Raw genomic sequence first — 27596 nt, 5'->3', positions numbered from 1 at the left:
CCTTCAAAATATCAACACTGAATTCGGTCGGAAAATACGATAAAATTGACTTTTAAAATGCCACGGGACCTTCAAAATGGCCGAAAAGGGGCGAAAATGGTTCGAACTTCCCGCACGCGCCGCAGGTACAGCAGCCGGCTGGCCGCCGCCATCTTGGCCTTATTTTAAAGCTTATTTCTTTGTGCGCATTTTGCGGCATCTCCAAATGACGTTGCTCAAGCAGAACGACCACCGTCGTGAGTTTTCCAAAAGCCATTTCCGGTCCACTGATTGGCTGGAGCGCGTGCTCGCGACGCGAGCCCCTCGCCTCGCGCTATCCATTGGCAAGCGCGACTGACTCGCCGTTTTGTTTTCTTTCTATTTTTTTCTTTTTTTTTACGTTTGTTGTTTCGGCTGCTGCTTCGCACGTTTCTGATGCGGTTTCGTGATCGTATCAATCGTTCTCACGGCCGGCGCTAGTCTTTAGACGTACCACGATGAACGTAGCCGTATCAAGAGTGTATTAAAAATGAAAGTGCCTAGCGAGTGCGCATCGAAGAATGAGAACGGCGGCGCGCTGCCAAGGTCACATGTTGCATCCTAAGCGGAGTGTTCTTGGCCTAGCTGCAATACATCCAGTGGATCGTTTGCAAGCAGTTCAGAGGCATCCAAGACAGCATCGATAGATTGCACTATTCAGCTGATACTCATGGTCCCCACCGACGCGACTACTTCGCTGATTTTTATTGCGTCGCTTCAGATGACAGGCGAGCCTGACATCGCGCCATTGCCCGCGTTCCTCAGCCGCAAATTCCGCAGACGTTTTTTTTTTTTTTTTCTTTTTAGCAGATTGCCTAATAAAGTGCATCACTGCTTTCAAGGGGTGTGGAAGTTCGAGCTTTAGCTCCAGCAAGGGACCCTGCGTGCGCTGTACAGCAAAGTAGCAGTTTGACCTAGAAAATTCGCCAATTTATTAGGTCATTCTAGTATGCCGCTGTATTTTAGCCTTAACTTTGTGCAAGTTTATTAATATTGCAATACTGTTTTCTTGTAGATTTTGAGTATTTGTTTGCCTTGAAGGGCACTGACACGGGCATATGAAGTGGTAAATGAAGCTTCTCACGCTGGTTCTAGTGGCAGTATATATAGACTTCGTGGCAAGTTTTTGCCAGTAGTATTTGGGGAGGGTACTGGTATATGTTTTGTATATAGCCTTTCTCATAAAGAACAAAGCCTCACAAAGATTCCATTTATACAGTCAAACCTCGTTATAACGAAGTCTTATTTTGCGCTGAAATTCGTTCGTTATATCCGATATTCGTTGTAAAAGTACACACAAATTCCTGCAAAATGAAATTCTGTTCATAAACCCAAATAAAGGCTACCCTAAAATGGAAAGCACAGAGCTGAAAAAAAAGCATTTTTTTTTTCTTTAAAGCGTGGTATAAGCACGCGAAATCTTACCTTTCATTTTGCACTGCCAAGCAAAAATGAGCACACAAATCGGGATTTAGGCCACGCAGAACTGATTTATTTAAAAAACGACGTAATCTTCATTTGCCGGCACTTCACACTATTCGATAGAATAAATTTCTCAACGAAATCGACACTGTGCAGCGCTTTCCCAATGTCAGCTGATTTGGCCACAGGTAGGTTCTTAAGGTACCTTCTCAATTTCCTCGCCATATAGGCGGCCTCAATGCTGCTGAGAGCTCACTCTTCGCCTTCTTTTTCACTCTCATCGCTGCTCGTAGCATCATACAGGGTTCGTACAGGTGGCAAAGAAAAAAATTCAAGGATATTCAAGGAATTTCAAGCCCCCATAGGAGGATTTTCAAGGCCCCCTTCGAGGGCTTAATTTTTTTTTCCATGTCAAAGATCTTCAAACAGTGCTCTCAAAACGTCTGAAATATTTATTCCACAAAGAAAAAAAACATCACTACGCAGATTTGCCTCTATTGCACAGAAAAAAACTAAATATAGCTTCATAAAATATCACAGTGAAAGTTTGGTCATATCCCGCAAGTAAAAAATTAGTTTTATAAAATTGTTGGTTATTTCCTATACCCTCACAAAATATTGTCCACTGCTTCAACTGCACAAAACAAAAAATCCTTAGGAAGCAGCTCCTCAGGGCTATTTCAGGGGAGCTCCAGCAGCTTTTGTTGAATTTGGAGCTTGATGGCGTGTAGCTCCTCACTCTTGTCTTTGGCCGTCTTTCTGAGGCTATTGGACTTTACAATGTGTGTCACATTGTTTTCTGCCTCTGCTTTATCAGCATAGGCATTTGCAGATGCCATGAGATCATCAATTGTCGATTCCAGCTTCTTTTTCTTTCTTTTCATTGCATCAAGCTCTTCCTCAATGCAGTGCTTTTTTCTCTGCTTTGAAGCTTCAAGGTCCTGCTTTTTCTGGGCTTCCAAGTATGCTCCATACTTTTGCCTTGCAGCTGACACAGCAATCCTCAGTTCCTTGGTGATTGGAATGTTTAGAACACCACCTGCTTTCTCAACCGCATCGCACACGGTCCGCTGTGAAACATATGAAAGGTCCTTCAGATTCTCAACGCACACCTGTCGATTTACACTGAATCCACGCTCGACAGTTGCCTGGCCATGACTGAGGACAAGCAGAAGTTTCACAATGCTCCACAACTTCGAGTAGGTTGAACTGAACTTCAAGAGATCAGAGTAAAATTCATCCAGTCTGTCAGCGCACTTGTCAAATTGTCTAAGCTGATGTTTCTGCTCGTGCAGGAGCTCCGTGTACTCGGCCATCACCGTGTCTCGAAGGTGATCAGCCATTCTACCTGCAGTGATGAGGGTGTCCAACACTTTTCTGAAACCTGCAAGGCATTCCTCTGGCTTCGAGCACATCTGTCGTGGGTCTAGTGAAGAAAGGCCCCTAACAAATGCAAACTTCAAGGGGCCTCTGTCTAGAACTTTCTTTGTGGCACTGATCAAAGACTGTTTACATTCCATCCGGAATTGAAACACGTCCTTTGAGCTCACTTTAGAATTCTTGAGAACTTGCTCTGCTTTGCAGCCTATATCCACCTTTTCAAGTGGAACATGGTTCTCGGCATTATCAATGTCGACCTTCAGCAGACCTACTATCCCTTTGGCAGACAGGATCGAACATTTCAAAAACTTCGTCAGCAGCTTTCTGAGAACAGTTTCTAAATCCCTTGCAAGGAAAAAAACCATTGGTTTGTCTGTCTGGTACTCTACCAGAAAAGGGTTCAGTGCCATCGCCACACATAAGGCAAAATTCAACTTTGCTGGCAGCAAAGCATCACAGCAGAACTCCCACAAGTTATTGAACGATGCACATTTTGGCAGGTTGACTTCTTTTTTTCTAGCAGCCTCAATGTACTTTTTCATGCCACACCACAACAGCAACGCTCTCTCAATTACAGGAACATTCTCCACCCACCGGTGGGCGACAAACTTAAGAGGAAAGGTATCTTGGCCTGTAACTGCCGAAAAGTCCTGTCTCCGTGCTGGAGCACCTTCAAAAATTGCACTCAGACTAGACAACAAGCAGTCAAGTCCCCATTTAGTCGCTGAAACTCCAGCCCTATAAGCATTGTGCACTGTGTGTAGCCCACAAGTGCCTAAGTCCACACACAGAACTTGGTGGTTTTGTTGCAAGTGCTCTTGAAGACCTTTGAAGAACTTCAGATTGACATTGGGCCCATCCATCGATATCTGAAGAATCTTGGCAAGAGGGAAAGGCTCGAGGGCGCTTAGCAACTTTTCCTGAATGTCATCGGCTGTGGAATGCCCCATAAAAACGGAGGTGTAATACCTGGTCGTCACTTGGTGAGCAGAGTCCCAACACCTCACGTACACATCCATTTGCTTACTTTGCAGAAAGTCATTTGCCGACTCGTCAAACAGTACGACATAGAATTCACACCGTTCTATTTCTCGCTGCAATGCTGAAAGAAAGAACGGCCTGAGACCGTGAGACGTCATATAGACTCATTTCTTCTCACCACAAGAAAACGCCTCTGCCACTTCACTGTCCGGAAACATGCGCTGAAATAGCTCCCCTGCTTGGGATGACGACCAGTACGAAAAGTGGGATGTCACAACTTTCAGAGTCCAAAGAATTTCAGCGTCAGTGACAAGCTCGTGCGCTTTGCAAGCATCGTTTAGGCTTGGCGACTGCGAGGAACACGCGCTAGTAGACTGCTCTACCGCGACCGGCGTCGGGTACCTTTTCAACGCGCTCCCTTGCGCTACCTTCATTGCGCCAATATGCTTGCCGCTTTTCATGTGACTTTTTAAAGCGGATTCACCCATGGCAGTCACATCCACAGTTTTACCGCAAAGCTTGCACTTGGCCCGATGCGGACTCGTTGTATCAGGCGCAATCCACTGCTTGTATTCGTCATGGTGGAGCCACGTAGCCTGAAATTTGCTCTTTCCGGGCATTGTGTCACATATGAAAATATCACGTGCGCTGACAGGCAGAAGCCACGCTCATTCCGAAAATGCAAGCACTAGGGCAACGCCAGCGTAGACACGGCTGCACGGCTCGGTAAACCTATCTAAAAACGTTGGGCTCGGTGAGTGATGGCGATGCGATAGCGATGGGACGACGCAGCCGCGTGCCCACTGCAGTGTTGCCAGCCGCCTAACGAGAATGCGCTAAATAGGCTAAAAATCGATACGTTTCCTTCCCCGCAGTTCATTCAGAACTCAGTCAAGAATAAAAGTTTAGCAAAAAAACGTTTTCATGATGAAAAACACCAGTTCAAATTTAGTATTCAAGGAATTCAAGAATCTTCAAGGACCAGTCATAAATTCAAGGTTTTTAAGGGCCTTGAAAACAGACTTCCGTAATTCAATGGTATTCAAGGTTTTCAAGCACCTGTGCGCACCTTGTGTAGGAAGCAGCTGATCGACAATTTCTTGGTCGGTCAATTCGGGCGCCACAGCCAAGTTGTCATCGGCAGCAATAAAGTCCTCGAACGTAACATTCGGAACCGCCAGTTGACGCCATGTCGTCTCATCGGAATTGTCCGCTTCACCTTCAGAATCGTGGGCGTCGTTGGGCTCAGTCTCGCTTGCATGTGAGCGAGCTGGCCTTAAAGCATTTTTCTTTTTTTCAAATTCTCGGGAGCAAAAGCGGAGAGAGGGTTCATTATGCGAGTGGGTTGATTACACGGCAAATACGGTATCGTTTTTTCACACCGTAAGTGCCGTCACAAGCCAATTTCTGTATGAATTATCGATATATGAAACTTTTTCGCGATCCCCTTCGAGTTCGATATATCCGGGTTCGACTGTAGCTGCAGCGTAGCAAAAGGTAAAGGTTGTCTCAAATTGCAAATGCGTTTTTCTCAGTGCTGTTTCTGGACACTGAAGTTAGCCTTACTGGGCTTTTTCTCTACATTCTCACTGAGTGACAATGACAAATTTAGCATCACTGCAGTCATATTGAAAAGTCATGGGGTAATCCAATATTTACATCACTCTATCGAGATGTTTGCAAATTACCATTAAAATAATATTGCATGTCCAAAAATTTTGCTGATTTCCTAATGGCATACACTACCTTGGCCATGGGTAATGGTGATAGCTTGTTTTAGTTGGCATATTCAAAATCCAAAGACAGTTTTAGAAACGGGAAGAGCATGTCATTTTTGGTGAGAAGTATCACAGTGAGGCTACTGATTGTTCAAGTTATAATATGTGGTCAAACTTCAAATGCCATTTTTTCAGTTTCATATTTTTGGTCGATCTCTGCAGTCTTACGCAGGGTTTTGATAACTTTTTTTTAGTTCACTCGAAAGCTTTCAGCTTAAAAGCAACTGTATAACTTGCATACCACCCCACCGCGATGCGGCACCAGGAACATGGCAGACGGTAAAACAAAGCAAGCAACACGGACGGAACGAAGGAACAATGACAACAAGACGCGGAGACAACTGACATTCTTCCCGCTTTTCTTTGGTGTTCTATAGCCGCGCGCATGAAAACCCTGTTCTCAGCGCAGTAGTGCCCGATGTTCAGTAACTTTAAAAATTACATTTGTCACTCGTCTGGCGAGACTATGGCTCGTGGACCCGTTTTTTGAAGGCAAGGCCTTTGTGGCAGCATTTAACAACAACGAAATTGAATGGATAACAAATTCCTCTGCAGGAAATCACTGTATACCATGCGAATGCTTGGCAAGACAGCTGGGCTCCTTACCTTAGAGACTTTTTGGTATGGAAAGCAGTCTGGAATAGGAACTTGGATGCCAGCTGGACGCTCACCATGGCCAGCTCTTCCGCTTCCAGCGTCTGCACAAGTGGAAAACAGTGTCAGGAATAGGCCTCTATGTGCACAACACAAATTTCACAAAACAATCCGGGGCTGAATGTTTCGCTTCTCACTTCATACAGAGAAAGTTGAACCTTGAATGAAAAAAGAAAAAAAGAAAAAGGTATCAAGTTGGAGAAAACATATCAAGTGGAACTGTATCAACAAGATTTCGTTGTGCAGTTATGTGCGCTGGTTGTCAGGTGTACACTGCATGATCAGTACTTTCAGCGCATTAAAGAGCCATCAGGGTTGCAAAAACTGGTCATGAAAATGGGTCTCGCTATGAGAAAGAAAGTGCAGAATCGGCTTTTCACTGCCGTAAAAAAAAAATGACGAAAAATGATGTCTCCATGCAAAAACCCCACAATGTTAAAAGCATTGAAGAAGAGCTCAGCGCTTACATAATTGGTAGTCACCAGCAAAAAGCCCTGTAAAACAAACTGCCATAATAATAAGGGTGGCCCACTGACCAGCCGGTCCTGGTCCGGTGCCAGTGTCACAAAGGGCGTGTTGCAGCTGACCAGCTTCTTGGTGAACTGGAAGTACTCATGACTGAACTGGTTGCGCGTGTGCAGAAACTTGATGTTCTGTCTCCACACGCTGCGCTCGATGGCTGCTGGCATCCGGGGTACAGCGCTCACTGCAAAGAGAGAGAAATGACAAGTACCACTGCGGCACACTGTCATGCAACTGCTCACATACCACGTCACGAGACTATGCCACAATAAAGAGGAAGGGTCCCATTTAAAAGGAATATGTGAAAGGCAGAAAAAGATACTTGCCATTGAGGAACAGAATATTAGCGATGCATGTGCGCAATAAAAGTGAAATGCTGAAACTGAAATCTGACAAATAAATAAGAAAACACAATATGAAAAAAAAAAAAGCGTGCATCTGCCAAGACCAGCCAGGTTTTTCAACGATACCCCCGACTCTGTGAAAAGATGTACAAAAGGATATTGATAATGATGACGGCTGCAGTACTTACAGTAGAATCTCAATGATACGAATCTCACAAGGATAGCGAAAAATACTCACGGCCACAGATCCAGACCACAAAAGAGAAATACTAACTAGAAGAATTAGGATGGCATGGAGCGCATTTGACAAGTACTCCAGTCAAATCTCGCTACTATGAACACCACATTAATAAATTTTTCTAATTAACAAATTCTTTGAAAACCCCCACTAATTTTCAATGTCTTCAATTTAAAAATATTTAAGAAGTACAGTAAAAGTTTGTTACAAGAGATACTCAAGGGACCCGAAAAATATGTCTCTTGTAACCAAGGCCTTTTGTAACCAAAAATTCTTACCAACTCGTATGTGCGGCAGTTTAGATTTCCTTATCTAAATTCTGTTCCATATCAGTGTTCTGCTTTGCTGCAATATGTCGGGAACCAAGAAGGAGTGCCTCCTCTTGACTGGGAAGTCAAGATGTTCCCGTTGTTTCAGCCATTGTCATCACATTTCTGTGTGACTGAAACAACAGGGACATTTTGATTTCCAAGTCAAGGGGAGGCACTCCTTCTTGGTTCCTAACATAATATTGCAACAAAACAGGGCACTGATATGGAACAGAAATTAGCTAAGGGAATCTAAACTGCAGCACATACGAGTTGGTACGAGTCAGCTGCGCTGCACGAGCGTACCTGAGCTAAGAATCTCTCTTCTAAATAGTGAAGAAATTACTTTAGGGACCTGCAAAAGTTGCCCTTAGTAACAGAGTGTCTCTTGTAATAATGCCTCTTGTATGCAATGTTGTTAACATGGCAAACAGAGTAAAACCAACCAAACAATTTTCAAGCGTCTCTTATAACAGAGTGTTTCTTGTAACGAGGCTGTACTGTACGAATTTCAGTATACTGAATATTCCAGAATAAAGTACGCAATTTATTTTTTCTTCCATAACCAAGGAACATCAATATTACAAACCTGGCTAAAATTAACACTGCCGCAACTCTCATTACTGAGTGGATGCCCAGTGGGCAATAGCTATCATCACCACCATATCTAGTGCCATCCCCTAGCGCCACCACAATGCTGTGGTTTAATATGCGGTAACTAGCAGACCAAGCAGCCTGCCTTTTCTCTCGTGTCGTTTGTCATTTGCTGGTCGGTCGTTCGCGCCATTCGCGTGTGCGGGCAGGTAAGTTTTTTGTTGCGGATGGTCTTATTGCAAAGTTCGTGCGAGATCCGATGATAAATGCACAGCTAATGATGGAGCCAAAAAGGAGCTAATGCAGTTTTCGCTGCCGGAAAAAGTGGCCATATTACAAGGAATCGACTCAAGAAAAAAGCAAATCGGACCTTGCAGACAGCTTTGCATCACCCCTTTGACCGTTGCGATCATTTTCAAAGACGAAGACAAGATTGTTAAACTTCACTGAACACTCAAGATGAGGTCCTATAGGACTCCGATGTTTTTTCTTTTTGCGCATGAACAAGTGACGTATGCAGTGAGGTGTTGAGCGAAGTGGAAGCTAGAGAGGTTTTAATCGGTCGTGTGTGCTGCATGCAGCAGAAGAAAATAACCGATTTGTTCAAATAAAGTAGCTTTGAAGTTAGTACAACATTTTCATTTGAGGTTTTGCTTGTCCGCATACATGTCTGACAAAATTGAGGACAATGCAGAGAACTATGGAATGGAAATTGGTAGATGTGACGTTGAAAGGTAGGAAGCATGCAGAGTGGGTCTGAGAAATGACGTTCCATATAAGATCAAGAAGATAGGACATGTAGTTCGAAAAGAGGATAACAGATGTTCGCTAAGGGTTAGAGATTGGCTTCCAAGAGAAGGCAAGCGCAGCAGGGGATGGCAGAGAGTAAGTTCAGTGGATGAGGTTAGGAAGTTCACAGGGATCAGGTGGATGCAGCTAGCACAGGACCAGGTTAATTGGAAGAATATGAAAGAGGTCTTTGCCCTGCAGTGGGTGCAGTCAGGTTGATCAATGATGATTAAAGGTTTCAGTGCATAAAACTGCACAAGCACAACACATGAGCAAGACTTCTCAGAGTAACAACGTCAACACTCTGATCTATAGCAGAACCTCTCGTGGCAGCAGCCACCTACTTGCCATTGACCACACTGCAATTCTAACTCTTTCCTTCACGATTATCAACAACTAGTGCTGAAGCAAGCTTTTGCTACTTCTTTTCCATGGGAAGAACTGACAGAGCTGGATCCCCATGCCACCATGCTTCAGTGTCACTGAAATCATCTCATGCAGTCAGACTTTAGAAAGCTTGGTTGGCCACGGTGGCTGTGGCTGCTCACCCTTGGTTGACTGCAAACTGAGGGCGGCCAGGGCATCGACGAGGGGCGTCCTCTGGTAGAACAGGATGTAGGCATTCCACCAGCGTTTTTGGCGTCGATAGGACATGCGCTTGAGCATGTGGTCAAACACTTCGCCCATGTACTCGCCACCGAAGCACTGGTTCTTCATCTCTTCTTCTTCATCCATGCGGCATTCAGACACCTCGCCATCGTCAAACTTGTACCACCGGTACACTCCACCAGGGGGCCTGCATTGTGCCAGGAGGCAACCATGGTGGTCAATGGAGAAGGGCAAGGCCCATGCAAAGAAAGAAAACTGTTCAACACCCTGCACCTAGATCAGAGATGGAGGGCTGCAGATAGAGATGAAGGAATTGCAAACATCAATGTAAGAGCAGTGAACACAGCTGCTGCAAACCAGAAAATAAACTCCACAACACCAAGAGTGGCCACAGAGCTCACTACAGCAGAATACAGTAAAAGCTCGTTAATTCGAACATATTGTGACCGAGAAAAAGTCCAAATTATCGAATGGCCTCAAAAAAAAAAACAACTGACTAAAGTCATTTGCATTACGATACATTTACCGCATTTACTCGCGCAGCGAACTCACTCGCATAACGAACAAATTCATAGTCAAAAAATGGCGTGTCGTTAGCGTGTCCCTACATTTCGTGCCGTCACGTGCCGTCACGGTCCACAACACATCTCTTGGCAGTGCAACAAGAAGCTGTGCAGCGATAACATCACGGCGTGCTTACTTTGTTACGTTAGCTCTAGCAATGGGGGCAACGAACTTGGCAATGCCAGTGCTTGTCCAGCCGTGCAAGCCTCATTTTCAGTACATTCGCTCCATCATGCCACGGGCGATTGGAGCGGGCGCCGTGCCACACAATCAGTGGAACGCATGATACCAGCAAACGCCTTTTGAAGTGAACAATGCTAAAATCCGGCGTCATGATCGCGGCTGACTGAGTGATTTATTGACTACTGATGGGTGGAAGGATGGACGACAAAGAATCTCTCTGCACAAAGCAGCCCCGTTAGTTTGATAACAAGCACATTCGAATCATACAGTCAAACCCGCACATATTGCATCCGGATAATTCGAATTTTGGTTACATCATACTCACGGTATATCCCCTTAAAAATCCTATGTAAAAGTATAGGAAAGCTGCGTCGTATATCGATTGCAATTTCATCGATCATTCGATAGGTGGAACTCCACACCACGCACTGGAAGGTGTGCTTTCCCCAAAGACTATCACATCAGCTTCGGCCGTTTGCCGCGTGACGTTTCCAAGCCACACGCAGAAGGAATGAGAGGGAATAATTCAGCAACGGCTGGTCTAGGGCAGCGCTGCGCCCTTTCCCAAAACGCGCGCGCATCTGCAGTTATCGTTTGCTGCCTGCCAGCACGTGACGTTTGCAAGCCATGTGTGTGAAGAAACGAGAGAGGGACCAGTGCAGAACGAGAAGGAGCCAATGCAGCCGTGGTGTTCGAGAGAAGGGGAAAACGCGATAGAAGCGCAAGGGTGTGCCCATTCTTCTGTTGAGCTTTCTCCCCTTCCTCTTTCTTTTCCAGTCTTCATTCACAGCAGCACGCACTACGCATGCGTGGACAAGCCAGCTTTGCCAGTGGAAGACAGAACGTCGGAGACTGCCGAACGCTTTCTCCAGTGTGCATTGTGGTATTGTGAGTCCTCTACGTGCGGCGGCTGATGTGAGATGAGGATGAGCGTGTAATGTCATTGTGCTGCATGTACGTAAGCTACGACTGCTGTGGACGCAGAAGCGGCAGTTTTCTTGTCTTTTTTTTTCCTTGCGGGAGTCGTTCATCCTTGCTGTCGTGCTGAACGTGCGGTCATAAGCTGCAATCTTTTTCTTTTTTTCTTTTGCAAGAGTCGTCCTTACTTGTCGTGCTGAAAGTGCGGCCCAGCGTAAGCCATGGTGAATGCGGACGTTAAGAAGCGGCGGGCTTTTCCCCCCCCTCCCCCTTTTTTTTTTTGCAAAAGTACAATTCTTACACCTATGAATCAACGAAAGCATGCGGTCAGCTGCGATCATGACACAGACTTTTAGCATTGTTTTCTTCAAACGGCATTTGCAGCTATCATGCTTCCAATGATTTTGTGGCAGTGGACTACGCCTGCCCCAAGCGCAGCATGATAATTCGAACCAGTCTTGTGCAATCAAGCCATGACGGACACTCTGCCAAGTTTGCTCCCCGCCACGCAGGGGCTAATATCAAAACTATAGTCAAAAGATAAACACGCCCTGACTAAACCGCTGCGCAGCACCTTGGCGTGCTGCCATTAAATTAGCTATGGCAGCGATGGCCGAAAAGGAGGAAAGCGCCAACGACTGTTTCACAAGCAAGCGAAAACGCTTCCGATTTCTGCCAAGGTGACGCAAAAACCTATTTTGAGCTGCCACGACGGCTTGGGCGGCTCGAGAGAATCAGTTCCAACAAGTTGGAAATTTTTCGCTCTGTTGCTACCGCTCATCGCCAAGTTCGCTCATTCACATGCATGTGAACCAGCCTTAAGGGGGGACCCGGGTCTTAGCAGCCAAAAATCGGTCAGAAAATCGCATTTTCAATCTTCTCGTTTTCGCGATTCTGAGATCTTTCCGCAGCTATCTCTGAAGTTTCGTTGAAAAATATCGCCTAATTTTCACGTTACAGCGTTCCAAAGACTAGAATCTGCGCGTGTGGCCATCAGGTCAAATCGCGCCGAATTTTGATCTCCCGCAGTTCGAGAAATACGCGATCCGCGGGCATAATCTTGGTGTCATTGAAAGATTGCGATTCAAGCCATTTCTATATCTTTGTTGGTGACCATGAGCGAGCCCATCGAAGCGAAAAACAAAGGCGCAAAATCGCGTGAAACGTGCCCCGCTATTGGACTCCCACCGCACGTGAGCAAAATGGCGAGCTTTGGTTGGCTGGCGGCGTCGACTGCTTGTGTTCTGGCGCCATTTTGAAAAGGTCTCTCCTTTAGGCCTAGTCGGCCTAGCGCCATTCCCTCATCGTAACCACAACGCGAAATGCGCAATATTAAGATTCACGCTTCGTTATTAGCCTAAAAAAAAGTAGCGAGAGGAGATAAACGTGCCGGGGACGCTGCATCGCCGCATCTCGCTATCTGCAATCAATGACGAAACGCCGACGATCCGCGTCGAGTCCGCGATGGCCTGATAACGGCGTAGCATAGCCGGTCGTGCTCAGTGCAATAGCGAGGAGCGGAATCGTGAGGGTGCAGATGAGCAAATGCAGCTTTCAACGCCGGGATAGATCGTCCTATGAGGCAGTGCCACGACCAGCCGCAGCGGCAGTCGCGAAGCAGCGTCCCGCGAGTCATAGAGAAGATTGCGCGGAATCCCAAATCTTGTCGAAATAAACTTTCTTATGAATGCTACGCGGTGCAAGACCAGCAACGGTCGCTTATCACTAGTTGCAGGCCGACAGCGTTTACAGCATGAACGTGAGAATGGCGATCGCGCGCCAGAACTTGGCACCAACTTTTGCGGAGGTCAAGATGCAAACGCACTCATCTTGGTGGCGGCCTCCGGACCATGCGTTCTGTTCGCCGGAAATTTCATTCTTTGAGGCCGAATTATATCGACTGTAAATGATGCATTGACATCAGAAGCTAGTCAGAACCCACTTTAATGAGTTACTGTTAGCTTTGGTGCTTCAAAAATTTATCAACACGTTTTTCCTCAATTTCTCAAAATCAAAATATTGAGGACGGTACATGTTTGGAGGTGCGATATCTCTGGTTGTACTTATGATATTGCTATACAGTTGAATCCGGTTATATCGAACCCGGATATATCGAATTTTGGTTACAGTTGAACCTGCTTATAACTAACCTCCATACAACGAATTCCTCGATTTTACGAAGTTTTTCTATTCCCCGTCGCCAGTCCCATAGAAACCCATGTATTTTCGACCTCAATGTAACAAAGTGGCTAGGGGAGAGAACCTTGAAATAACGAATTCGGGCCGTCAACCGCCTAGTCTTTTTGCCGCATATTTTATAACATAGAGCGAAGTTGTGCCAGATTTTTTCGTTAGTTAATGATCAAGAATGATGACCGCCTAAAAAAAACATTCGCAGCCGCGGCGAGCGAGCATATTACTCGCCCACGCAGTGGTGATAATGATAATGCACAGGCGCCCCGCTAGCAGCGCCACTCTTTGGATGATGCAGAAATCACCACTTCGTATGCGTGACACTAGGTGGCGCGACAGGCGTTTCTCGAACTTTGTTGTTTGTTTTCATTCGGTGCTTTTCGGGTCCATCTCTTTGTTGCCCTACGTTGTTCCGGCAAGCTTGCTTCCGGCGTGTGCATTTCGTTTCTGTCTTCGTGTATCTGTGCGCCGGGTCGTGTTGGTGCTTTAAGACATAGAGAATGAATGCATCCCCGAAAAAACGGAAAATATTGTCTCTTGAGGACAGAATTGCTATTCTGGACGCCGTTGCTGGAGGCGAAAAAAAGAAGGATATAGCTTCCAGGTTTGGAATCCCAGCCAGCTCTCTCTCTACCATACTCAACGCGAAAGATGCGATTCGTGGTGCAATGGAGTCTGGTGCTGACGGCAAAAAAAAAGAGGCTGAAGCCATCAACATATGCCGACGTGGACAAAGCGGTGTTCGCATGGTTCATGGACACGAGGGCTAGAAATCTTCCGATCAGCGGCGCTCTCTTGCAACAAAAGGCACGTGATTATGCTTGCATCTTGGGCTTTGATGACCTAAACGCGAGCAACGGATGGCTGCAAGGCTTCAAAAAGAGGCATGGCATCACTGGAAAGATGATAAGTGGTGAGTCCACGTCTGCGGACAGTGATGCTGCCCATTCTTGGGTTGAAGAGAAACTTTCAGCAATTTTGGAGCGCTACGACACGTCCGAAATCTAAAACTGTGACGAGACGGCTCTTTTTTATCAGTTGCTTCCAAACCGCACCCTCAGCCTAAAAGGTGACGTCTGCCACGGCGGCAAGCAAAGCAAACTTCGCATAACTGTTTTGCTGTGCGTAAACTCAGACGGGACTGACAAGCGCGTCCCACTGATTATCGGCAAGAGTGCCCGCCCCAGGTGCTTCAAAGGAATGCACCGGATGCCCGTGAAATACGTAGCCAATACGAAAGCGTGGATGCGGGCTATATTTGGTGACTGGTTGAAGGCATTTAATGAAGGTCAAGAAGCAGAACCGCACCATTTGCTTATTCCTAGATAACTGTGCTGCGCACCATGTTGAAGGCCTCGACCTTTCAAATATTGAACTGCAGTATTTGCCCGCTAACTGCACTTCACTCATTCAGCCCCTTGACAAAGGAATTATTAATAGCGTGAAGAGCAGCTACCGGCGTAGACTGATTCAAAGGCTGCTTCTGAACATTCGTCTTCAGCGGGAAATGAAAGTGGACATTTTTCAAGCAGTTGAGATGCTTGAAGCATCGTGGCGAAAAACGGGTGTGGACATTATCGCTAACTGTTTCAGAAAAGCCCGCATTACAAAAGAAGTTCAGAATGCGCAAGCTGACGATGAAGAGGAGCACTTGGAGCCTTCATCGCCGCCCGATCTCGCCGAAGCTTGGGGTTTATTGCGCGTGAATGGAGCAGCCCCGGATGACGTGCAGCTCTACGACTTTTTGCATGCGGATGACTGTGCCGTGACTTCTGAAGAGATGTCGGATGAGGCGCTGGTGGAAAGTATCCGATGTCAGACCAATGGTGATGGATTCCCAGAGGTCGAGCCACCATGTGCTATGCCTTCAACGAATGAAGTGTTGGACGCCATCGACGTTTTGCGCCGCGTCGCCGGCTCGCTGGACGATGGTGGTTCAGCTTTAAGTGCTTTAATGACCTACGAGCGATCAGTGGTGCCGACCCTCGTCAACAAACAGCAAAGCAAAATCACTCGTTACTTCTCAGTGCAATAAAAGCGTTCTGGGCGAGTTCACTAGCCTTGATTTTCAGCTTAGTTTCGTTTCAGTATTTATTTTTTGAACTTTCTCGCGGAAACTGCTTATAACGAAAACCTCCCATAACGAATATTTCACGGGCTTTTTCAATTTCGTTATATCCAGGTTCAAGTGTATACTGTGGAATGCTGCGCTACTTGATAGACAGAGACAAAAGTGGAAGACGACCAATTGGCCCCCGTGTTTGCATTGTTGGTTCAAGTGTATATCGAACACATGGAATATCCCCTTGAAAATCCCATACAAAAGTATAGGAAAGCCGCGTCATATATCGAACCTAATTTCACCGGTCGTTCAATACAGTAAAAGCTCGTTAATTCGAACTTCACGGGACCCGGAAAAAAGTTCGAATTATCTGATGTTCGAATTATCGAATGGCCTCGAAAAAACTGACAAGAACCATTTGTATTACTGTAAATGTACCGTATATAGTCGCATAAGGAACCCGCTCGCATAATGAACCCACCCAGCTCCGATTTGTGCCAACGAATAAAAAAAAAAAGGCGTCAGTCGTTAGCGCATTCTTCCGTTTCGAGCCGTCGCGGTCCACAACACATTTCTTGGCAGTGGGCCAAGATGCTGAGCAACGATAACGGCGTGTTTATCTTTTGACTTTAGCTCCAGCAGGGTGGGGGGAAGCGAACTTGGCAAAGTGCCAGCGCTTGTCCGGTTGTGTGAGCCTCCTTTTCAGTACGTTCGCTTTATCATATGCTATGAGCCACTGGGGCAGGCGTGTCTACCGCCACTCCTATAATTGGAACGCACGATAGCAGCAAGGGGCTTTTGAAGCAGCGTTATGATCGCGGCTGACTTGTGTGCTTCCGTTGACAACTGATGGTTGGAAGGACAAATGGCTATCGCAAAAAAAAAAAAAAAATTTAACCCGTAGTGCCCGTCCGATATCATAGCCTTTTATGGGCGTTGGTTGGGACCGCGCCGACAGTACTTATCCCTATTTCCAAATTAACAGAGTTGTAATTAATGAGTATTTAGTTCTGAGCTACGTTGCGCAGAAGAGAAAGCAGGCAGCCTCCAACGCCGCCGCCCGCCGCGCCAGTCATGGCGCCATTTAAGTTTTACCTATTTTTCCTTGGTTTTACCTGGTTCCATCTTCTGTCCCCGTTTTGGACGTGCGCAGCCTTTAACTATGCCTTCCGATCGCGGAAGTGTTTATTTATTTATTATTATTTTTTTTGCCGCATGATGTGCGCCAAGCCGCCCAGACGCGGCGGTGCGTAGTTCGAATTATCCGTAGCGGAACCGACTCGCGTTCGAATTAATGGGCTTTTTTATACACAGATCTCTATGGAGCTTGGCCGGACCAAGTAGTTTAGTTCGAATTATCCGGAAATTCGAATTATCGAGGTTCGAATTAACGAGCTTTCACTGTATATCGAACTCAGCACCACGCACTGGAAAGTGTGCCTTCCCAAAAGACGATCGCAAAGGAATGAGAGGGGACAGTTCGGCGACGGCTGGTCTAGGCAACGCCGCGCCCATTCCCCAAAGGCGCGTGCATCTGCAGTTATCGTTTTCCACGCGCCAACACATGACGTTTGCAAGTCATGTGCGTGGGTGCGCTCATCCTTTTGCCAAGCTATCTCTCTCCTTCAGCACGCGCTACGCATGCGCCAAGCCAGCTCAGCCTGCTTTCAGACAGGCGTCGACACTTTCTCCAGCGTCTGTTGCGAACCCTCTGTGCTCGGCGGCTGAGGTGGCTATGGTGCCTGCGGACATTAAAAAGCGGCAGCTCTCTCTATTTTTCTTTTTTCCAGTCATCCTTTCTTATCGTTGTGCTGTTCGGACGTTAAGAAGTTGCAGGGTGTTTTTTTTTTTTTTTTTTGCGGGAGTCGTTTATTCTTGCATGTATGAATCAACGAAAGCACGCGGTCAGCTGCTGCGATCATGACGCCCGCCCCAAGCGTGGCGTGATAAATCGAACCAGGCTTGTACGCGCAATCAAGCCATCATGGGCAACCTGCCAAGTTCGCTCCCCGCCACCCCAGGAGCTCTCAAAAGATAAACGCGCCTGCCCCGACGTTATCGCAGCGCAGCATCTTGGCACGCTGCCAAGAAATGAGCTGTGGATGAGACGACAGAAACGGAGTGACGCGCGCCATCGACATGCAAGCGAAAACACTTGCAATTTCTGCCGCGGCAACACAGAAACCTTGTTTAGAGCTGCCACGGTGGCTCGAGCAGCGAGAGGGACGCAGTTCCAACAAGTTTGAAAATTATCACTCTGTCGCTGCCACTCATCGCTAATATCGCTGAATCGCTTGCATGTGAGTGAGCTGGCCTTAACGGTTTTTTTCTTTTTCAAATTCTCCGTGCAAAAGTGCAGGCTGGGTTCATTATGCGAGTGGGTTGATTACGCGACAAATACGGTATCGTTTTTTGGCATCGTAAGTGCCGTCACAAGCCGATTTTTGTATATCGAATTTTCGATATATCGAACTATTTCGCGATCCCCTTCGAGTTCGATATATCCGGGTTCGACTGTAATTCCTTTTGCACCAGAAAGGTAGACTCATGTACAGTGCAAAAATATAAATGAATTTGTGGTACTTAATGTGGAAAGTTTTTAAAAATTTCATGTTTTCCGGAGTGTCAAGGTGGCTTTTTGGTCTCTGAACTTTGACAAGCTGTAACTTTGGTTAAAATGGAACCAGGACCTTCAATCTTGATTTTTGCACTCTCTGTGTGTTCTAAATTGATTTGCTATGTCAGTTTTTATTATAACTCCTGTAGTTTTACTGACAGCTCACCTCCAAACAAAGAACATAAAATGCTCAATATCTTCAGAACTAAATGGCTTACATAAAATTAATGTACATATATGAAATCAGCACAAAAAGCTGCATATATGGTGCAATTTTCATCAAAATCTACCAGTAAATAAAAAATATTGTCCTAAGACCAGGGTCCCCCTTAATGCTTTTTTTTCTTTTCTTTTTTTCAAATTCTCAGGGGCAAAAATGAAGGTCATTATGCGAGTAGGTTGATTATGTGACAAATACGGTACCATTTTTTTACGATCATAAGTGGCTTCTCAAGCCGATTTCTGTATAACAAATTATCAATATATCGAACTATTTCGCGATCCCCTTTGAGTTTGATATAGCCGGGTTCGACTGCATTCCTACACGCCTAGAAAACAACATTTCTTTTCCTTCCTTCATCATTTCACTGTTTACTTAAAAAAAAAAGTAATAATTAAATGTTCATAAGGTTGCACTGCAAAGGCTAATTTTTATGAAAGTGAGTTCACAGAAAGTTATTCACCATGTCATGGGATTAATAAAACAACCAAAGCAGCTACTTTGCCGAACATCTGCAATTATGCGGCAGAAATGCTGCCCAATATTACTCCAGGCTGCTGAACGACTGAAGCAGTCATTTATTGCTCAATTTGTTTAAAGAATGAATAATACTCTATGAAGCAACCTTAAATATAGGCAAGGGATTAAATGAGTGTAAACTGGATAATTAACACAAAACTACCATTTGCCATGGTTTGGCATGGTTTCGCTTGATGGTTTAGCATTGAGATGCACAGAGTTTGGCAGTGTGTTAAACAACTTTAGTTGATTTGGTTTTTTGAAAATGAAAGACGCCATATCTGCTTCAATGCTCGGTTGACAGATACCTTACAATCAACGGCGTACAATGGGAGGTGTATGTCAGCGGTTTGAATCCCTATCGCGACCTAGTTTGACTAGCAGGTGCATGTCAAATGGTATGACACCACCTTGAATGCTGTATAAAAAACAAGTGTTGCAGAAATTCAATAAGAAACCACATATTTTTACTGCCACTTCCTCTCCACACTTGTTGCTCATGCACTCATGAGGCAAGTAAGGCTTTTGCCTTGAATTGTTATTGTTATTTGCACCCCTCCCCCTTTTTCTGCACAGAGTGTACTCAGGACATAAGAGATATTTTTCTGCTGAATAACCTGCTTTAACAAACTGTGCACATTCTAGTCGAGCTCGCTTATATTAAACCTAAGCATCACGCGGAATTCGTTTGTTGTATCAAGAAGTTCGTGATATGTGGGCCGCTCGCAAAAAAATTGCCATCAATGAAAAAAAAAATCATTCAGAAAGAAAGTCGGTGATCGTTGTCTGCCTCTTAAGCGCGCATCCGATGACGGCCGTTTCAAGCTTGTTCAAAGCTGTGATGTGTTCATGCCCCAAAGCTTTAAAAGAAACAAAATTTTTGAAGGTATACTGAACAAATATCCAAAGAAAGCACCACAATTGCATTCTTAAGACACGATTACACTAGTACAGACACATAATTCAGGTTAGTTTTGAGCGGATGGCTGTAATTTTGACGTTTTCTGAGCGGGTGCCGGGTCAGAGGCAGCGCGCTCCCAACTGTTAACCGGCAGGTGTGACGTCACAACTTCCCTCAGCAACGTCATGGCCCCGCGATCCCGCCTCCGCCGCCGGCCCCACACCTGAAGTTTGTTGACCGTCTACACGCAGTGTCGGTTCCCCCACATCGCGCTATGAACAATGATGCGAAGTGCGGAATGCTTAACACGAGGAAGGTCGAGGGGAACACGTACGGAAGGCCCGTATTGCGGACAATTGTTTGCGCGCAGGGAGGGAACGATGAATTGTGCACAGGAACCAGAGCAGAAAAAAAAAAAAAAAAACACGTACGTCCCTGTGCTTTGTGAGTGCCATGGAGGAAAGGAAAAATGAACATGTGCAATCGGCCGCGATGGCGGTATTGTGACGTGATATCTGGTTTTGTCAGAGCTTTCGTAGAAGCCCGCTAGGTACGGCAATTTGAAAAATATTCATTAAAATACTTATTTTCTACTCATTTCTATTCCTACAGTGGATTGTTTTGGTCACTTCCAACACGATAGCTGCCATCTGCGATGGAAATCTCGGCGGCAATTTTAAGGGGGGACGCGACCTTTGAAAACAGAAAAATTGCGAAACAGTCGATTTTTGGATGATTATATATTCCGGTAGTATGTCTTATAAACTACCATTTCTGTAATTATCAATGCCCAACTCGCCGTAGAAATACTTGAAATTAATTATTTAACAAGCGGCGGCAGCCGCGGAGCAGCGAGCAAGCGCCGAAAATTCCCAAACTTCGCGCGCGCGCCATTCCTCTCCCGCCGAACTGAGCACCGCCATCTTGGTCTTGTTTTGTTTGTGAATTCTTGCGCTTTCTTCTGCCACCCTCGGCGGCGGCGGCGGCGACGGCGGCGCGGTCGAGGCGTGGCTTGCTACCGATTGAGAGCCTCGTGGCGGCTTTCAAGTTTCCCGCGGTCGAATTCAAGGCTGCGATTGGGCAAAGCGCGCGCTCCGCGAGAACGCGGGGGATCGGGCGACTACTATTGGCTGCTGCGGCCGCTGACGCGTCGGTCTCCGCCTCCCCGCGTCGTCTGCTACGGCTTTTTGTTTGCTGTCGTTGTTGGCTGCCTCGAGGTGCGGCACGCATTCAGTGCAGACTTGTTTCGGCGCTTATGCCACGGAAGATAACCCGGGAAGTCACTTGTCTCGTTTGGGCCGCTCCTCGTTCCTCCGGCGAGATGCCACGATAGATAAACCGGGAAACCGCTTGCTGCGTCTGCGCTGCCCATCATGCTAGGGCGAAATGCCGCGGGGGAATCGGGAATGCCGATTGTCGCGGCTTGCAGAGCACAGGATCGACGGATCTCAGCATGTGGGAAGTGGTCCGCGGCACCAAGGCATTCGCTGTAGCCGATCGGCTAGTCGCACAGATGTTCGCTGTAGCCGAGATCGACGGAGCGCCATAGCCCTAATGTATATTTTGACGGTGGCACCGGACTTGTTCGTGATAATTGCGAGTGTTCGTCTTAAGCGGGCTTAAGTTATAAGTGGGCTCGACTGTACCTGAACAAATTTTTGAGGGCAAGGCAAGCCCATGTATTCAAAATATTATGTCTGGAATTTGTCATAATTTGGTCAATCAACATAGGTCTAATTGATAACAAAAAATCTATTTCTATCCTATTTTTCAGCAAGAAAATTTAGAAAAAGGGCTTTGTCTTGCCCTGAGGAACCTATCTAGGAATCAGCATGACAAATTGCACAATGCCAGTGCCTTTCACAATTTCTCCAGGCTTGATATAAAGAACCTATTCGAACCAGTTTGATATGCTTCTGTAACTTGAGAACTAGCGTGCACAATTCTATGAAACTTGGTGGTTTTTCATTTGTTAATGTCATGAGCCTGTCTTGAAAATTTTATCATGATAACTTGAGAAACAAAAAAGTTATTGTTCTCTCAACCTTTGAGAGCCGTTTTCTCAGAATCAATTTTTTGCACGGTGTGGCTGCTAGGGAAAGTCATAGCTCAAGAACCGCTTATTGGATTTTCATGAAGTTTTTTTTTGTTACATACCTAAGTAAAATTCTGAGGGCAAGACAATTTGTTTTTTATCAAAATATTTCATGTGTAATTAGGGGCAGTCAATTAAAATATTGTTAAGTCAGGTGTAAATTTGAACACTAAATTTGGGGCTGTATTAAAGTTTTTCAGAGAGGAAATTTGGAAAAAGGGAATTGTCTTGCCTGGGGAAACTATCCAGGAATGACCATAACAAATTTCACACTGCTAGCACATTTTGCAAATTCTCCAGGCCTGCCCCTACGGACCCATGTAAACTATCTTGATATACTCCTCTAACTTGAGAACCGATGAGCCCAGCTACATGAAACTTGGTTGTTCTTCAAATGTGTGTACTATGAGCATACCCTGAAAATTTCATTCAAATACCTCAAGAAATAAAAAAGTTGGTGTTCAAGGGTAGCCTCCCCCCTTAAGGTTCTCAATATGGCTCATTGCTGTGCCCGCACTTACGGGCACTGGCTCCAATGGCTCGCTGTCCGTCGCCTGATGGTTCGGTGTCGCTTGACGGCCGTCTCATCACAAAAAGACTCCGCGACTTCAGCAGCGTCGTCAGCATCAACAAAATCTTCCCAATCGATATCGCGACCGGCCAGGTCAGCGTCAACAAAGCGTCGGCACAAGTCGTCATCAAGCTGGCTTTGTTCAATGTTTTCAATCCTCGCTTCAGTTGCGTCGTCGGCGAAGCCGGTGTTGCAAAAACAATTCCAGATGGAATCGGGTGTTACTTCCATCCCCGCTGCTTTGACCATTTCCACCGCCGAGTACAGCAAGATCTGGAGAGGCACATTGGCCGCAGGATGATCAACTGCAATCAGCATCCACTGCACAACACGGCGGTGGTAAGCCGCTTTAAACGACCGTATTATGCCTATGTCCAGCGGTTGCGCTTTTGATGTCGTGCTTGGGGGCAGAAAAAGCAGCTCAACTGCCGTTAAGGGGGGACGCGGCCTTCGAAAGCCAAAAAATCGCGAAAAAATCGCGTTTTGGAAAATCACGTATTTGGGTAGAACGTGTTATAAACTATATTTCCTGTAATTATCAGCACGTAATTCATCGTAAAAGTGCTTCAAATTAAATATATAACACGCCGCGGCAGCTCCTGCGCAGCGAGCGAGAGCTGAAAACAACTGTTTTTCGCGCGAGCGCCATTTCCCAGTCGCTGAAGCAAGCGCCGCCATCTTGGCCTTATTTTGTTTGTGAATTCTTGCGCTTTTTTTTCCCGGCACCACCGGCAGCGGAGGCGGCGCGGTATAGGCGTGGCTTGCTTGTGTATGGAAGGCTCCCGAGACCTTTCAAATTGCCCGCGGCTCAAAAGCGCAGCTGCGATTGGACAAGACTTGCGCGCAGGAGGTCGCGCGTCTACTATTGGCTGCTGCGCGTGCGGTCACGTGGTCACCTCCGGCTGCTGCCAGGCTTGTCGTCTGCCGCGGCTTCATCGTCGCGGACGTCTTTGTGTTTCGTTTTTGCCTTTCGCCATTTTTGCTATCGTTCAACGTTCTTTGTCGTGGAGTCCTAGCTTTTACGATCCGTCGCTACGTCTTCTGCTTGAACAGTTGCGGGCTGCCGGGCAGAGGACCAACGCTGCTGTCGATACCGAGGCCGCTTTTGTTGCGCAAGTCGTGCACATTGCACATGGTCAGTAGTCATGGGTCGCACGTTTCCAAAGAAACCCAAGACTGAGACTGCGTTCCGAAAGCGAAAGCGCCGACCTCCTACTGCACGGAAGTCACGGAAGTCACTGAAAGTGACCACCGAGGAGCCGGACTCGTCGAATGGTGGTATGCGGGCGCCGGTATCGGACGCCAGCGTGCCGTACGGTGCCTCATCAGGTCAGCCACCAAGCAGTGACAGCGATGTCGCCCTGGATCCTGGGACATCGACAAGCTATGGCAGCTTACCGGACAATGCAACAGAGTTGCGACGCAGGTCAGATTTATCAGAAGAGGACTGTTTTCTTGATGCTAGTGCTCAGCGTGAGGCTCTTCGACGCGACACTCAAGCCATTTCGGAAATGACAAACGGCGCGTCAGCGGATGCCTTCAATCAGCGCAGCTGTGCCGACGTTCCATGCGGTGGTCGTCGTACCATTCTAGAACACCGAGAGCCAAGTTTTGTGCCCGCGGAAACAGCGCAAGCGCGCACAACCACTGTTCGCGAGTCGCTCGGTGCGATGTCGGCAACTGAGCGGAAGTTCACGCTAACCGCGCTGCCGGAATCCGATACAACGCCGGCATCAGAAGATGAGTTTGTAGTAATTCAAATGGGCGCTCTAAATTCGCTGAATAGGGATGCCCTCTGCCCGATTTGCCGGAAGCCAAGTCTAGCAGTAGACCGGGACACCAGACTTGGACTTGCTGTGAAAATGGTGCTGAAGTGTTCTTGCGGTGTTATCAGTTCTCAGTGGTCCTCGCAAAGAAAGCAAGGTGCGAGTGTTTTCGACGTAAACCTCAGATCAATGCAAGCAATCAGGAGCATTGGCAAAGGGCCCACTTCTCTGAATGACTTCTGGGCAGTGATGAATGTATCACACCGAGGACTGCACCAGAAGACATACCAAAAGCATTTGAAGAAAGTGCTCAAGCCAGCTGCTGAAGTGGCTGCACAAACAGTTTTTGCAGGTGCTGTAAAAGCTGTCAAGAATGTATATGAAGAAATGGAAGTCAACTTCACTAAGAACATTACAGTTGTATACGATGGCACGTGGCTGACGCGTGGGCACAGCTCGGACATTGGTGTAGGCTGTGTAATAGAATTTTACACGGGACTTGTGCTTGACTGTACAGTTTTATCAAACTTCTGCCTTGGGGTGTGAAATAGGGCCACCTGAAAATGACCCTGCATTCCATGAATGGAAGAAGACTCACCAGTGACAAAAAAACATCGCTGTCAGCGCAGGACGAATGGAAGTTGAAGCCGCACTGCAGCTTTTTGGGCGCTCCCTTGACAGAAACGACCTCAGGTATACAAATGTAATCTGTGATGGAGACAGCCGCACCTACCTGGCCTTGTGCAATGAACAAACATATGGTTTCATACCTCTCACAAAGGAGGACTGTGTGAACCACGTTCAAAAAAGGATGGGCACAGCACTCCGCTCTCTTGTGAGCAAAGCCAAGAAGGGAGAGGCACTCGGTGGGAAAGGTGGACTACTTATTATGGCCTAGCCCTGAGAAGCAGTACAAATGTGGAAGAAATGCAGAGGGCAGTGATGGCAACACTACATCACATCGCATCCACAGATGCTGAGCCCCATCACGATCTGTGCCCACCTGGTGCAGGCACCGTGCAGCTGGGGCAGAAGGCAAGCCACAACCTCCACACAAGTACAGTATTTCAAGCAGAGTTGTGCAAGCGCTGCTACCAGTCTACCAACGTTTGTCCGACCCTCATTTACTGGCTCGGTGTAGTGGCAAAAAGACACAGAACGCTGCTGAAAGTCTTCATTCAGTGATTTGGACATTGATATCAAAGCAGCAGCATGCCTCCCTCTTCACTGTAGAAGCAGCAGTATACGAGGCAGTTGCTAGGTACAATGCAGGCAACTTGCGAGCCTATACCGAGCTTTGCACTACACTGGGCGTAAAACCTGGTGCCCTTGCCCTTCGGAGGGCTGCGGAAAAAGACCAACAGCGAGCCAAAAAATCATCTCGTGTGCATGAACTCAAAGGGCAGAGACCCAAAAAGTCACGTGTAACCAAAGACAGTGAAAACTACAGTCCTGGTTCCTTTTGAGAGTCATGAACTGCTCCGAAAACTTTGAGAGCCGTTTTCTCAAAAGTGTGTTTTGGGCATTCTGTTTTGTCTGTGGAGAGGGTAGCGTGGGAATGCCTGGACCAATTTTGATTCTGTTTGTTTTTATGTATTCCTTGAAGTGTGCTTGAGGGTATGACAGTCTTCAAAATCTGGTTGAGGGCTTAGTTTTTTTTTCTACAGCTAATTTTTGAATGACAAGTTCTGCCACAATTAGTAAATATGAACATGATGTTCTGTGTAAAAAAAATAAAGGGTTTAAAAAAATTTTGGAACTGTTGTACCCTGTAAGGCTCTTTTAAGCAAAGATTAAAACTGAAGGCAGCTCCCTGGCATGTTGCATTACAGTGCCAGGTTTTCCACCAGCGGCACACATGCAACATTTTGTAACTTGAAAACTATTCAAGGTATCATAATGAAACTCCATATTTCTTTATTTAAGGCACTTTTGAGTGTGGCTACCAAATTTCATTGCTCTAGGTCAAAGAACAAAAAAGTTAGCTCTGATCGCCACCTCCCCCCTTAATGAAGCCTGCACATGGTGGGCAGTACAGTTGTCAAGAATGAGAACAACTTTGCGCCCTTTCTTTACCATGCTGCTGTAAAAATCGTTGAGCCATTCCGTGAACAACTCGCGTGTCATCCACGATTTTTAGTTCTGTATGTACCGCACAAGTATGTAAGTGCGGTAGCAATATGGCCTCTTTGACTAGCGCATGACAAATGGCAAGCACCGATTCTTCCGTCCATGTTCATGCACAGCAGTACAGTTATCCACACTTTGCTGTGCTTACGGCCAGCACATTTGCCACCCTTCATAGCGTGCGTTTTGCCAGGCAGCATTTGGTAGAATAGAACCATTTCATCAGCATTATATACGTCCCTTTCAGCATACCTTGATACATGGGTCAAGTTTGTTGACAGCCACATACTGACGTCTTCGTCATTTACTGCTGCCAATTCGCCATTGATGCACTTGAAAATTATCTCATGGCAGAGCTTGAAGCGATGGAGCCAGCCGTTACCAGGGGAAAAGTCTGGGAAGTCCAGGAGGAATGCAAGGTCTTTTGCCTTGGACAACATCAGCGGCCCGCTGATAGGCACATTGCGTGTCCGAGCATCAAGAAACCACTTAAGGAGTGCGTCTTCAACTTCTGCATATGTAGCCTTCCGTATGCGCTTCCTCGTCGTGGAGTCCGTGGCGGCACACTTGTAGATTTTATCTTTCTCTTTCAGTATTGTGGATATTGTCAACTTTGACAAACCGTACTTTTTAATTAGTTCGTGATTCTTCGCCCATTGAGAAAGATATTTCAATATTAAAAATTTTGTGCCCAAGTCCAAAGCTTTACGCTTCACTGTCGAAGTAGAGCGTCACACCACTAGGAAACAAACAATGCACCAGCCCAACCGCAAGCAAGAGAAACGAGTAAATGACTGCACACTGTACCACTGTCAGTCATGTGAGATGCGGGGATAGAGAGAAGGAATAAGGGGGAAGGGAAAGCGGGTTCAACAACACGATTGCATGCTACGTTGTCGATTGGCAGCAAACTTGACCGTTGCTCTGATGTTCCCGTGGTCCCGTGGCGAAGGAAATGTTGCTCTTGGTCCTTTCCTTCGACCTACGTGTTCACATGGCTCACGTGTGCTAGGCTTGGGCTCCCTAGGCTTGGCTGGCTTCTTTTTTTCTTTTTTTCAGCGCTTTCTTTGCCGTGTCGCCGCTCCTCCGTGCCTCCGTCTTAGATGCCGCGAAAGATAACTCGGGAAGTCACTTGCCGCATTTGGGCCGCTCCTCGTTCCTCCAGCGAGATTCCGCGAGAGATAAACCGGGAAGCCACTGCGCCTGCGCCGCCTGTCATGCCT

General features: G+C 46.6%; 2 protein-coding genes and 1 pseudogene across 4 annotated transcripts in view; 1 reads left to right on the top strand and 2 right to left on the bottom strand.

The window, feature by feature from the left end:
* faf (ubiquitin carboxyl-terminal hydrolase-like faf) overlaps positions 1-27596 on the bottom strand; it is a 241639-nt gene that overhangs the window by 59288 nt on the left and 154755 nt on the right. For all 3 annotated transcript variants that reach the window (XM_084595526.1, XM_084595528.1, XM_084595527.1), the window contains 3 exons: positions 9577-9824; positions 6770-6939; positions 6186-6277 (listed from right to left, as the gene is read on the bottom strand). In XM_084595526.1, coding sequence (XP_084451652.1) covers positions 6186-6277; positions 6770-6939; positions 9577-9824 — 510 coding nt within the window. The remainder of the gene's footprint in view (positions 1-6185; positions 6278-6769; positions 6940-9576; positions 9825-27596) is intronic.
* Positions 1427-3871, bottom strand: LOC146200476 (uncharacterized). Its single transcript, XM_084595529.1, has one exon. It carries the CDS (start codon positions 3837-3839, stop codon positions 2121-2123), a length of 1719 nt encoding a protein of 572 aa, XP_084451655.1. The 5' UTR covers positions 3840-3871; the 3' UTR covers positions 1427-2120.
* Positions 23626-25712, top strand: LOC146200475 (uncharacterized; annotated as a pseudogene).

This window comes from Amblyomma maculatum, chromosome 2, assembly GCF_055883805.1.
Source record: "Amblyomma maculatum isolate TAMU_Amacu chromosome 2, ASM5588380v1, whole genome shotgun sequence".
Taxonomy (NCBI): domain Eukaryota; kingdom Metazoa; phylum Arthropoda; class Arachnida; order Ixodida; family Ixodidae; genus Amblyomma; species Amblyomma maculatum.
The sequence above is the reverse complement of the archived record's forward strand: the minus strand, read 5'-3'. Positions and strand labels throughout refer to the sequence as shown.